This window comes from Zosterops lateralis, assembly GCF_965231275.1.
Source record: "Zosterops lateralis genome assembly, chromosome: 6".
Lineage (NCBI taxonomy): Eukaryota > Metazoa > Chordata > Aves > Passeriformes > Zosteropidae > Zosterops > Zosterops lateralis.
Genome location: NC_139761.1, coordinates 22,692,464 through 22,706,519, shown reverse-complemented (window position 1 = coordinate 22,706,519; position 14,056 = coordinate 22,692,464). Strand labels below are relative to the sequence as shown.

The 14,056-nt window shown below is 40.3% G+C and overlaps 1 protein-coding gene across 4 annotated transcripts in view; it reads left to right on the top strand.

The window, feature by feature from the left end:
* The window catches only part of TTLL5 (tubulin tyrosine ligase like 5), a 120,423-nt gene that overhangs the window by 9,865 nt on the left and 96,502 nt on the right, over positions 1–14,056 (top strand). For all 4 annotated transcript variants that reach the window (XR_014590434.1, XR_014590435.1, XM_083864166.1 and 1 more), the window contains exons 8-11: positions 767–836; positions 1,121–1,205; positions 11,778–11,879; positions 11,998–12,089. Coding sequence is in view for 2 of the 4 variants with exons in the window: in XM_083864166.1 (XP_083720292.1) it covers positions 767–836; positions 1,121–1,205; positions 11,778–11,879; positions 11,998–12,089 (349 nt within the window). In the remaining 2 variants the exon portion in view is untranslated. The remainder of the gene's footprint in view (positions 1–766; positions 837–1,120; positions 1,206–11,777; positions 11,880–11,997; positions 12,090–14,056) is intronic.

The window sequence follows — 14,056 nt, the reverse complement described above, 5'->3', positions numbered from 1 at the left end:
ATTGAATAAAGGCAGAATCCTGTGATTCTCTTGGCCTCTTTTGCAAACTGAAGGCAATAAAGTGTTGTGCAAGAAACTGGTTACAAGAGAGTCTTGCATATAGCAAAAAGTAAAAGCTTTTGCAACAGATCCCATAACTTTGCAGTGTGTATTTGTCATAGTTGGGGCTTTCTGTTCTTACCTACAAGTGTAGCTTCTTTTGGGTACAGGCGCTCCTGCTGTGAATTGAGACTCAGTAGAAGGTAGGTAAAAAGGCTGGATACCAGCCCAGGATGTAGTTATAAAGATCACAGGTTGAGTCATTTTCTTCACTTGGGACTTTACCAACTGTAGTTACATACTCCATCCTGGGTCTTCTAAACCCCTTCTCCATGTTTGGTTAAACCCTTGAGAAGCAAACAGAGTAACAGTTACTTCTTAGATGTGAAGGTTTGTTATTTTTTTTCTGCTAGTTTTACATCATTGCCATGTGGCTGTTAAATCTGTATGCTACTCTGAATATTTTACTGGAAAATTCAGTGAGCAGGTTTTTTTGGCAACGTAATCATTCATAGACTTCTCTTTAGGATCTAATTACCTTATATATGTTGTGACAGACAGTTATGTTTTTTCCTTTTGATTTTGTTTTTTCCTTCCCCAGACATACTTATTGGTACAGGATGGCTTTAAGAGGGAAAGGCAGGAAAAATGGTGGATTTGATCTAATTTCTTCTTATTCCTTACATCTTCTGTTTTTTCACTCTTAAAATTCTCTGTTCTTCTGCAGCCAAACCAAATTATAGTGGAAGACAACATCTTGGTGTCTCGATACATCAGCAATCCCTTGCTCATAGATGGTGAGTGTGCTTAGGAATTGCTTTTCTCCCTTCCCCCAACCCTGCATCTGACGATCTCTGCAGGCTTTGCAGGAGTTTAGTTGAATAATTGAGTGATCTAGCATCAGACAAATGTAACTAAAGAATTAATTAAAACGTGGAAGCTTTTTGCCCGGGAGAGTTTCGGGCATCTATGTCATCACCAGATAATGGTTTGTTGCTCTCAGAGTCTGTCGAAATTCCTCAACTGGTTATGATGTCTGAAAGATATTTGTAGTGACTGACTCTTGACAACTGTATTTCAGATTTCAAGTTCGATGTGCGTCTCTATGTTCTGGTTACATCCTATGATCCACTTGTCATCTATCTCTACGAGGAAGGATTGGCCAGGTATGGGAGAAATCTTCCTTTTCAGTACTGAACTCGGTGATCCACGCATTTCTTGGCTTGCCTCTCTACTCCTTAATGCTGTGTCTCTCTTACAAGCACATCTGATGTATTCAGAGTATCTCTAGGGTTCATGCCTGACATGGCTCTGACTTTGGTAGATACTGAATCCAAATTATCTTTGTCCCAAGAAGATAATGAATCCCAAAGAATGCATAAATAAGGATCCTACAAGAAATATCCATTAAATTGATGAATGCCTTTCAGGTATGTTGTGATGTGCCTCTGCCTGCAAAGATAATGTGAACACATTTTTTCCCTAAAAGGAGGTAGAAAGGGGAAGCTCGTCTTCATAAGTGGAAAGCTTAACAACTATATTCACTTTAGAAAGGGAGCCTTAAACATGCCAATCGTGCAAGACTTTTCCCTTGGGAACTGGCAGCTGAATTGTTACCTGCTAATATTGCATGTTTTTAGAAAGTAAAGAAGGAAACAAGATAGCATAGAATTCCAGTGTGTTCTCAGAATGGGCAGTATGTAGCAGGCCTTTAAAAATAGGATTTGCACCATCATTAATATCTTAAAGGTGGTTCTGCTGATCTTGTAACAAAGGAGTTTACTTCTGGAAAAAATCCCTCTGTATAAACAGAAGTATTCTACTCTGAGGATAAGTGTGCATTTTTTGCCAGTAATATATTTTGCTTGAGGGTAAGAGTGTGGAAGTGCATATCTGGGTAGCCATTCGGAAACATCAGTCTCAGCAATTCTGGACTCTCTGTATTCCATGCCTATCTTCTCAATGCCCATCTGGCAGCAATACTTGTGAATCATTTTTCAGTGTTCTGAAATCCTTAGCAGTTTTATGTGTGTTTAGATTCCATTTGTTTGAACTATAATCAAATCTGGTGCACGTGGTGTTGACACACATAACAAGTAGAACATGCATCTACAGGATACCACAGTATTACTAATTAAAGTTTTCCTTTCTTTCAAATTACATCCCATCCTTCAGCTTTCTGTGAGAGGTAGATAGCCTATGGAGACTAAATGTGGCACTAGGTATGTTAATGCTGTTTTGCAGTATGGTCCACTCTACCAATACAGCTATGGAAGAGGTGTAGAGGAAATGAAAATAATGAGCTATTATCTCTCCTCCAAGAGAGATAACTCCGGGCTACAGAGAGTAGCTCTGGTTCTGTTATTAAACTTCAACTGCCCACTGAGCAATTTCAGCTGAAGTGTCAGCTATGGCTAGACTTGTAGTTAAATGCTTTCACATGATAGCTGTAAGTTTATTGCAGACAGTATCTTTAATTATCCTTAAGCTTTTCCCGTCTACTGTGGTTGTACAGCTGGTATATTCATGCTGCAAGTGCTGGCAAGCTCTCTTTGGAGGACAGCGCTCAAGGTGAGCAGAGGTTGATAAAACTTTAGGTGGACTATTTTATGTGACCTCCAGATGGCGCTAGTGGTCTTTAGTTTGTAGCCGTTTGCGTTTTCCCCATACCCTGCATTTGCAGATTCGGTTGGTGAGAGGTAGAGAACCTGGAGTTACTAGATTATGGCTCCTATTTAGCTGTTTTGCCATTCATTTTACAGTGTGAGTTACATGCTGGGAGAGAGCATTGTATTGCCCCACATAGTGTAATGCTTTGGTTTAAAGCTGGGACAAAAGTTTAGCTCTGCAGGAGGAGGGAAATGTTTTAACCCTGAGAAGTAGAAGTTGTTTTTAATACTTTGCTTAAGAAAAAAACCCAACAAAACCCATGCTGCTTAAGAGTAGAAACAATTTCTAGCAGAGAACTGGGAGGTAATGTCAGGGTCTGGAATCAGAGGTGGTATAGAAGCAATCTAAGGTGAAAAATACCAGCCGAACAAAGCAATCTGGTTTTGGAACCTCAGCTAGTGCTTGTGGTGCACTATAGTGACTTCCATGTTTTGAATTTGCTTTCTGAAGGCAGATAGTCTCTGAAGTGTAGTAAGGATGACCTAGCTTGGTGGTTTAATTTTTTTTCCCCGTTTTCTTAATCTGTCTGAAAGGTCATGTTCCTCTCTAGTGTTATGCTTTGCATATTTCAAGAGGAACCTGACTGTTTCAGTAAAGTTGGTGGCCTCTACTAGAAAAGGAGTGTTATGAGGAAACCATAAGATGTAATGATCTTTACAAGGAACAGACATGGTATAACAATATATTTGTGATGTTTGACTAGATATTTCCTTAGGCCTTGCTTCTTCTGGCACAGCTAGACTTGTCATGACATGATCTAGAGTGGAATTTGAGGCTTCAGAGCTGAGAAGAAGTAAGATATTGCACACCAAATATTTTTGTACCTTTTATTTCACTTTCCAAGTTTCATTTGAAGGAGACAGGAAGGGTATATACCTAGATGTGTGTAACATACCCTTCAGTTGTTGTGCTGGAAGTACTAAATAACTATTTGGTTTGCCCTGGCCATAGTTCTTTCTATCTTTTTTATTAATTTTTAAATGCAGTTTTTCAGTAAGATAATGACTTCAAAATGTTTGCATTGGGGTGTTTTTTTTGGGTTATTTTCTGTTTATCCTCTAAAAGAATACTGAGTAGAACTCAGGAAGCACTAATGTTGAGTAGGTTCCTTCTCTAGCTATTTCCATCCTACTCCATGTGAAATAAGCTATATAAGGGGACAGAGTCTCAAGTGAAGAGAGTCAACTGTCAGACTTCTGGAGAGTTATTAAGAGTGGTATCAGTGAATGTGCTCTGTTTTTATCTTCTGTTACAATACAACTTTTCTAGTTGTTCCTCCCTTGAACTCTGTCAAAACTCCTTGCATATTTTGTGCCTGGTGGACCTCTAGAAGGAATGCTGCTAATAGATTAATTTGGAGATATGCAGTGATCTGTTTGGAGGGAGTGGAGTGGGGTGGGGATTTTTTTCTCTTACTTGAGGCTTGAAACAAGACTGAAGCTGTGTGTAAGACATAAAACAGGACTGAGTGACTTAAGATCCTCCTGTTGGGTTGTAAAGTGTGTTGAACGCTTTTCTAGTACATATTAAAAAAAAGTAGACACAATGTGCTGCCATACATCTGTTAAATTGGCAAATATTTAGTAACTTTTTACTGGAAAGGACAATTATAATCTAGATTGGTTGTCTGTGATCACAGCCTGGAGAATTGTAGCTGGGACCTTTGCATTGAAGATACAGGTTTGGAAAATGAGATGGTCATGGCAAGCTTGGTCCAGGTTTTCTGAGGGTATAACTCTGTCATCTGATCATACATTAAAATCTTGGTAGTTTTATTTATCTGTGATTTCCAAAACAAGCGATGTAATATATTTATTGACATACCTTTTATATGGCAAGCTTGGTCCAGGTTTTCTGAGGGTATAACTCTGTCATCTGATCATACATTAAAATCTTGGTAGTTTTATTTATCTGTGATTTCCAAAACAAGCGATGTAATATATTTATTGACATACCTTTTATATCTTAGTTTGAATAAGAGGTACATTGTTAATAAACTACAGTCTTAATTTTAAACTTTGACATGCTTCTGAAGGTGACTCACCAAGCCCATTTATGTGGGAGTCCCAAGGCTTCACTTAGAGCCAACTGCTGAGTTGGTGGATTATGCTGGTTTTTGGAGGGGCATTCATGTAAGTAGAGAATAACAAGCCTGACTTATGCCTGAAGTACAGCTGAAGAGAACATAGGGCAGGAATAGCTTGTGCTGTTTGTGAGCCTTCCCTGTTTTACTAGTTCTCTCTCCTGTCTATCTTCACCTCCTTCTGCTTGAGACAGAAAGGAGCCTGATGGACCTCCCTTGGTGCCTGCAGGCATGATGAGGGCTCGACACAGTGTGGGGAATTCATCATGAAATGGCTCCTTGTTTTGGGGAGACTTCTTGATCGACTGCTTTTTCTCCTAAACCATGTTTAGACAACCCTATTTCTGAGCTTGAATAGCTGGAAGGGTCTTAGACCATCAGGAATGTGTCATTCAGATTTACACTGAATTTGAAAAATAGATTAGAGAAAAAGAAGCAGCAAAACTGAGCTAAAACACAAATATTCTTGCAAAAGGCCCAAGTAGCAGCAGCTTGGGGAGACTTTCCAGTGGGACACAAAGGGTTAGCTCTGGAGTTAGACCTCTGGGCTTCGCAGCACCTGCCTCTAGCTGCCATGCTGCCACCTGAGCTCACACCACTCAGCCTTGTCACACCCTTCCTTCAGTAGCCTGGCTTCCTAATTGACAGTGGCTTCTCTGGGATATTCACCATTTCTGGGCTGGATTCCTGTGGTTTCCAAAGAATTCAGGTGTTTGCTTTGTGCCAAGGAATTCACATTAGCTCACAGGCTGTACTTAGGCCAGAGCTGGCTGAGCCAGCTGCAGCAGCCCCATCCCTCCTGCAGTAACCTCTGCCCAGCAGCCTCTGCTCCTTAGAAAGTGCAACTCATTTATTTCTGCATGGACACCTGGGACTGGGTCACAGGCACTTCAGTAGACACTGCCCCATGCAGAATCTGTGGAGCAATGTCATTCACTAGATGTACCTGCTGGACTTAAGGCCTGTGGATAGACCATCAAGCCAGAAGGCTTTATATTGCTTTCTTACTTTTTAATTAAAATAATCAGATTCAGATCACTGAGGTGAATAACTACATGATCCTACTGTTGTGCTTAACAGACAGGCTACTAAGCAGTTGTTAAAGCTGGTCAGCTCAGTTGTTAAAGCTGCTGACAGTCTGAACAATGAGAAACTAGAGAATGTGAGAAACAGAATGTGAGAGGTTCACCAAATCACAGAGTAGCTGAGGTTGGAGGGTGTCTGGTCCAACCCCCTGCTCAAGTGGGGCCATCTAGTTCTGGTTGTCCAGATGGCTTTTGAATATCTCCAAGGAGGGAGACTCCACAACCTCTCTGGACAACCTGTGCCAGTGCTTGGTTATCCTCATGGTGTTTTCTTGTGCTCTGAAGGTTCAAAATCCTATTAATGGCAATGCATAAATTGAAAACATGCAAATTTGTTGTGAAAAGATTTTTAAAAAGTCTTTATTTTCCTCCCTGTTCCTGCAAACATCTGGTAAAACTGCTCCTGGATCTTGTTCTTTAGCATAGAACTGTTTGAATAATTTTATTCAGCTTTGATTAGAGAAACTGCCATCATAGAAGTGTTACCAAAACTCCTTTTTATGTTTAGTAATTCCCTTATAAGCTTTAGCTCCTTTTCATACTCGGTTACTAACTGACATATCAGGTGGATACTGTGAAACATTAATGTTGGAGGTAGGGGGGTTGTGATGATCTTTAGACTTCTGTTTTCTGTTCTGTACTGTAAGGGAACTGTGTTCCCTAAACAAAGTGACAGCTAATAGACTAACAGGGAGGCTAAAGTCTAATGTATGGGGAGGAATAAGGGACTGGAAAAGTGACTCCAAGTGTAAAATGTGAGGACCATGCTTGTAAAAGCACTACACTGATTATTTCCAGGACATGTATGCAGGAACTCTCTGTGCAGTCATGGAAAAGTGTATTATAATGTGTGCTTTTTTGTAGAACTCATTTGAGAGAAGAGGGATTAACTATTCTTTCCTTCTTCCCACTCCAGAGTCTTTTCCCTTCTCCTCTTCCTTTCCCAGGCTCTGACTAGATGCCTCAAATAAGCATTCCAGGGCTGTCAAGTTTCATGCAAAACCATGTAACATCTTCTGTAAATATTTAATGATCCAGTTTACATGTTTCTGAAATGACTTGCAAACTTTACCTTGTGGTTAATTAATTTCCTGAAGTAATGCTGGAGATAAGGCAAAGAGCATTGTACAGTCCCTTAGGTACTGTCTTGCCTGAAACTGTGACAGTAAAAGGGTAGTTGTTTGGGTTAAGGTGGTGTAGGGATGTGGGTCAAGGGCCAAAGTTTGGTGTGGTGGATTTGGGGATTTTTCAGTGTGGTCTGACATGTTTTGTAGACTGCTAGGTGAGCAGGGAAAAAGCTTGCATGGCACTTGTGGAGGAGGTGACCTATTGCAGATAGAGCTTAAGTGTGGTTATCAGGATTTTAATGAAGTCTTACAAGGAAGGGAAGGAAGACTGGAATCTCTCAGAATCTGAATAAAGGTGAACCTGAAGCATGACAGGGAGGCAGAGAGCTGGGATGTCTCTAGATGTTATATGGTTAGTATGGAGGTTGAGAGTAGTTCTGGAGTCTGAAGGAATTACTGAGGAGTTTTCCCTTAATTTTCTTTTTGTGCTGCCCAGGCTGCCTGCTGCTGCTACTGCCACCCTTCTGATTACTTTTTATTTCTTCCTCTCTGATCCAAGACGAAGTACAGCCAGAGGGAAGGTGAGCAGTGTAGTAGTTGCTGGTATGGAGAATGGGTTGTTGCCTTCATCTAAGCTGGAATATGCTTGTGTGACTTGGCTGTGACCAGCTGAGGCATGAGCAGATGTATCAGAACAGTGGAATGTATGAGCATCACTTCTCTATTCTGAGCTTTGAATTCAGAAATGGAGGGCATCTTCTCAGTCCTTCTGGGGAAAGAGAAGCTGCAGAGAAAGGGAGGGAGGCTGCCAGGGCTGTTCCCAATATGATTGCAGCTGCTTCTGCCTGGGAAGCTGAATTACAGGCAGCAGTTAGTGTGGAAACTGAACAATGTGCAGTCAACCTCAGTTTAACCTTTCCTATTTCCAGCTGTAGTTTTTGGGTAGAAGCTCTACTATAATATTTCTTCCTAGGGGCTTTTGAAATCTAATCTCTTGTATATTGTGTTAGAATGCGTCCTTCATTTTCTTAACTTAGCCCTTTCCTCAGACTTTAAAAGGACAATTCATTAAAAGGGGAGGATCTTTGAGAGAATGGGACTGCAGTAAGGCCCGGTAAACAAGTTGATGAAAGTGAGTATCTTTAGTATCACTTGCAGATCATTTTTGACAGTGAATGCAAGCATACATAACATCAGGACATAGGAAGGTCCTTCCTATATTCTTACTGCTGTGAACTGTATTATCTCTGTGTAATACATATCTCAGAGATGACCCAGGTTAATGCTGTCAGAGAGGATGATTCCTCTTGCATCTTCTGCTCCTGCACTCTCTCCAAGTGCATTGGCAGGTGAAAGAAAGTTCAGTCATTCAGCTTTGAAAACTGGTGGTTAGAACTTGTATTCTGTAGAAAGCAAATCTGAATTCAGGCCAAAACAGAGTTCATATTCTTCTGGTGGTGGATACAGAACAGACATCCATTCCTGTCTTGGCTACCTGCATAATATTTCACATTGTTAACAATAAGAAGAACTGCTGGTTTAGATGAAGTGGGGACAGAAGAATGCACTGAAGTGGCAGAAAACCTTCCTGACTAAAAGTGGAAAATTTTACCTTTTCCTAGTTTTTTTTTCCACTTGACAAGTCCTACAGGAAAATTCTTTTTTTTTTTTTTTTTTTTAGAAATTAAAAGCAGTGTGAATCTAGTTGTTGAACCACTCAGCCCACACACACTTTATCAGCAATGCCTGTTAAGTGTGATGGGTCTCTGCGTTGCAGGACCTATGGACTAGTCCAGAAATTGGACAGGCACAGATCACAGTGGGGGGGAAAATGACAGTTGCTTGAAGCAGAGTAAGAAGAGATGGTATTAGTAAGCAGAAGATAGTGTTTAGATGAGCTTCCCTGGATAAAATACTCTTTTTTGGCTGAAGATAGGCCTCCACGTGTGGACAGTCCAGCCTCTGGTTTAGGAGTACTCTTGGATTCCTGTTGATTGCAGGCTCCCACATAGCAGCATCCACGAGTAATGCCTTGGCTCAGGAGCAGGGCTGTCCTGGCAGATGGTGATCTGGACTCACGTACTTGTGCCTTCCTCACTCTTTGGCTGGATTATAGCAATATGAGACACCTGGGCATGAGGCCTTTAGTGTTTAGAAAAATAGTTCATGCAGAATATTGAAGCATATGCTTGTGGTAAATTCTGTTACTAGGAAAACACAAGGCTTTCCCTTTTTTTTTTGTCCCTGCTTAGCATATAGTTTTTGAATTGCTTTTAGGGTCTTGGCCCTTATCTTTTAAGTAACATATATTCTATTCTTAATAGTGGCCCAGAATGAAATTGGAAAAGAATGTTGCCCTTAAATAAAGTCATCTTCTAAAAGATTGTAAGGTTCCTCAAGAGTTTATTCTAATTTCAGTTTAACACCTAAAAATCAGGTTTTCTAATTTTCAATTTTTTCTATTTTTCACTATTACTGTAAGGCCTTTTCCTATGACCTTTCTCTAAAGGTTTATCTAAAATAATGGTAAATTTCTGCTGGAGCAAGATATTCTGTAGCCTGCAAGTCTCTTGTCCTTCCTGGAGAGAACAAGTGTGGTGGATGAGCAGCACAGTTACTACAGTGGAAGAATGATACAGTAAAGTATACTCTGTAAAGCTGTAGAACTGCAGAGTACTGAAGGTAATTATGACTGGTATTTCAGAGGTAGTAACACTCCTCTATCTCAAGCAAGTGCAGAACACAAAAGTGTAAGGAGTGTGGGGCATTTGCTAGCGTTGTACTTCTGGTCTGTTACTATTCTGACATCCAGAGGCTATTGATAGAAGCTCTAGAAATAGCTTGGATTTTCCATTTGCAGGCTTGCACTTACCATGAGGCTGGTCAAACCAGCTCTGGGTGAATGTATTAATAAGCATTAGATTATGTTGCTTAAAGCTTGGGCTTTTTTGAGAGTAGATGAGTAATTTAATGTTTTGGAGGTTTTTGGTGCATTGCTGAAGTTGCCCATGATGTCCTTCAAGATGATAGCATCCTAGTAAAAAGGAAACCTTTGGTACGGGGAGCTCTGGAACACAGTGAAATATATTCTGAATAGACAGTCCCCATGGAAATGTAAAATTCTGAGCCTGGAGCTCAGACCACCTAATAATTTAGGATAGTCTCTGTAGAAGAAAGCTAATGTAAGCATTTGAAGGTACAGAAATACTGTTGTTGAGAGTATTGTCTGTGTCTGCCAGGGGTTCCTATTCTCATATTTGAAGGTGAAAAATTAAAAGCATAAGCTGAAAAGCATGGTGAACCTAATTTTCCCCTGTTTGGAAGTACCAAGGGAGACTTGAAATGGCTCTCTGATCGTGCTCAATATCTTCCAGGATCTGGCTGAAAGTATATTTCAACAAATACTTTTAGTATGCTGCCAGTAAATAATTGTTAAGACAGAGATGATGAAATCATAAATAAGAACAAAATATATGACAGGGCTTTTGTCACTGTTTTCACATCAGAAGTGCTAAATCCAGGAAACTTACAGTTAAACTGAAAAGAAATTCAAATACTTTAAGCTGTGGAAATATGTGGAAAGGGGATCCAAGCTTCCAAACGCTTTTGTTGCCAGCTGCTCTGACTTCATACGTAGTTAAAGCTGAGAAAAATAAAGTGCAAAATATTTTTCACTCTTTTAACCTTGCCATTTAAAATTAGTTATATCATGGGGGGGGGTGGGTTGTTTTCCCCCCGGCTTCCACATGGGTATTTAAGGGTAAGTTTAAGCATTTTCATGAATATGCTGGTATAGTTCTTATGGCAACAGGTATTTCTCAAAATGGCTACCAAGTGAGGGCAGTAGTGGCATCGTTTTAACTGAGAAATAAGGTCTTTGTTCTTTTGGCAGTTCTTTCTAAAGGAGGGATGTGTTTTGGTTTTTTTTTTTACTGGTGTTTTTAGTTGTTGTTGTTGTTGTGGGGTTGGTTGTTTTTTTTTTTTGTGTGTAACTTGTTAGCTGGTTTTGTATACTTCAACTTCTTCTGAACTATGGAAAAAATTGAGGAAGGATGAAGAGAGATGAGTATTAATGAAAAAAGTTGGAGGTGCATTCTTTTCTGAACATTATTTCATTGCATAACCAGAGATCCAACTTTCTCTCCTTTTTCTTGCATTGAGGCTTCCTCCATATATACTCCCCTTTTTATACAGCTAACCCTGCTCTCCTTGGTATATACTTTTCTTCTTGCTGGGGCTTCTTTGGATAGCATGTTTGACTCTACCCTTATCTTTTCTTACTCCCCTTATCTCTTTTGATTGGCATCTTAAGCTCTTGTGGTACAGGAGGATTGTCAGAGTGAAGGTGTTTTTTTTCTTGTTGATTTTTTGTTTTGTTTGGAGGTTTTTTGAACTGGAACATGCTTGCTGTTATGAGCTATAGTGATTATCAGTGGCTCATAGTGGTCATTCTACCTACCAGATGCTCTGGATTCTGCTGTCAATTTTTAAAAATTTATTTTTCTCCAAAGTCTGAGGCCTAAAATATGTATTGAATCAGGTTTACATGTGGTGTAAGAAAATTATTGCAGTTGGGCTAGGTTACTGTTGTAGGTCCTTTCCAGCTGTAACTATTCTGTTACACTATATTCGCATTCTATTACATTATTTTTTACTTGATATGTCCTCTGAGGATAAACTATATTTTGCATTTGATGAACTCTCATTACGTGCATTTTCTCCTTAGGTGTTGCCGTTGTGTGATAGTCTGTGATTTGTAGTGACATGCTTGCTGTCTCTAGCAAGAATGCCACTTGCTCAAGAAATACTGTGAATTTTTATTCCTCTTTACAGGTTTGCAACAGTGAGGTATGACCACACGTCCAAGAACATTAAAAACCAGTTCATGCATCTGACCAACTACAGTGTCAACAAGAAGAGTGGAGATTATGTCAGGTACTTGGCTGGAAAATGGAACTCGTTCTTTAGAGGCTGGGTCAGTTTATCTGAGTTGGTCTAATGCTGATCCATAGAGGTAGGCCAGTGATGGTCAATCTCCTTCATTTGTTTTTAGCTCTGATGATCCTGAAATAGAGGATTATGGAAACAAGTGGAGCATGAGTGCAATGCTGAGGTACTTAAAACAGGAGGGGAGAGACACTGCAGGTCAGTAAAAATCTTGTTTTTTATTTCTTTTGTGGATCTTGATCATCTCACTAATGTGAATTCTAAGAAGTCAAGGAAGAGCCCCAGTGAGTCCCATTTAGCACTAGAGCAGGGTGGAGGGAAGCATTGTTTCTTACTCACTAGAGCTGTGCATTTGTTCCAGAGATATAAGGCCCAGATCTATCCCCAGAGATAAGACCTAACCTCTTCCTTTTTGCAACTAGTATTCTGAGACTTTCTCAGGGTGTGTTTCTTAATATTTTACCTACATTTCCCGTTTCTTAAGGTCATTCCATTCCTTCTAAAAGCTTCCCTCCCTCTACTGCTCCCATGGCCTGTTCAGTCTGATGAGTGACCAACCTCTGGACAACTGTGCCAGTTTGAATGACTCTTGGATGTGGTGTCATCTTTCCATGGCTCAGGTTTTTGCTGAGTGTTTTCATTTAGTCTGTGTTTCATATAAAATAGCTCCCTCTTCCACACCTTTGCCAGGTCTGCTGGGAGTAACTGCATCTGCAGAGTAGAATCCAGATATATCCTTTAAGGGATAATTTACCTGTGATACTGAGGCATCAGTAAAATTACTGATAGTTGCTATGGCCCCTATTGCAAATGTTGCCAATGAACACTTGAGTGTTTGAGAAAGGGTTTTGAATCTGGCTGTCAGACAGAAGTAGACTTTTTTCCATCATGTGTGTGCATGGCTGTTCAATCCCTTGCACCATATGTGCTCAGCAAGCTATGAATGCATAGTTACTGATATTGATACATCTCCATGCCTCACCCCAACCTCAAGTATAAAATATACACTCTTAATAATTAAGTAAACTATTGAGCAATGCAACCAGTTTTTTTTACTATCCATTACAAGACTTCTTGCACCTTTCTCTAATGCATCTGGTTCTGGTCATAGGGAGGCAGAATGCTGGCTGAAAAGTGCTGGCCTCATCTGGGCTGGCGGGGTTTTTGTGCTCTGGGTTGTTTATGTGTGCTGGGATGTTTCCATGCTATGTTGGTTTCACTTAGTTGTTTTCTGACACAGAAGTTCACATCTGAAATTGCTTGCATGCTCTTTCTGTAATTGTTCAGGTCCCTGCATGTCATCATCTAGCATGAGAAATAGTAATTGTAGACCTAAAGTAAACTCTCTACTCAAGTGGTTTCTAGAAGATACTCTTTGAAGCAGGGATTGCCGGATGTCTGTGTGGGTTTGCTTGTGCTCCCTTTGAGGGGTGGGGAAGGCTGTCCTTTCATCCTTACTAACTTCTGAGACTATAATTCTGGTATTTGTTCATTTCTTCCTCCTCTAACTTCTCTATTGCTTGTCCTTGAAAACAAAATCAGTGTGGCGTTCTTTCTATCGCATGACTCATCCCAAGTCCAGTGTAGAATCCAGGTCTATGTCTAATGTGCATCTTTTCTTGTCTTTTGCTTCCTCTGTTTGCTTAGACTCCTGTTCCTGAGCTCTTTTCTCAGGCTCGTGCAGGAGCTGGAGAGTGCTTTCTTACTGTGGGTTATCTATAGGTCAGCAGGACTGGGGGCTGTCACCAGTCACAAAATTTTGAAAAGACTTCTGAATTTTGGTGTGGGAACAGCTGCTTTAGAGGAAGGTGCAGTGTCACAGAACAGTTACCTCATAAAAGTTCACAAGGAGAATTTTTATATCTCAGTGCTATGGCTTATTCTCTGTAGTTTGAGGGCTTACCTCACTAACCCACTCTTGTTTAACTTTTTTTAATCCTTCCTAATGCTCTGAGTGGGCAGTGGTCAGACTCCAGCTGACTTGTGCTGATGTGTTTGCCATATGTTCCTGCTTACCTGCACTGTACATATACTCATATTTACCATTGTCACGTTCTCATTTGTGAGTACTTTTGCACGAGGATACTTAAGCATGTCTCTATATACTTAGGCTTGCATGGATTTACAAGCATCATTACTTTGTCATCTGTAGGGTCTCATGTGCT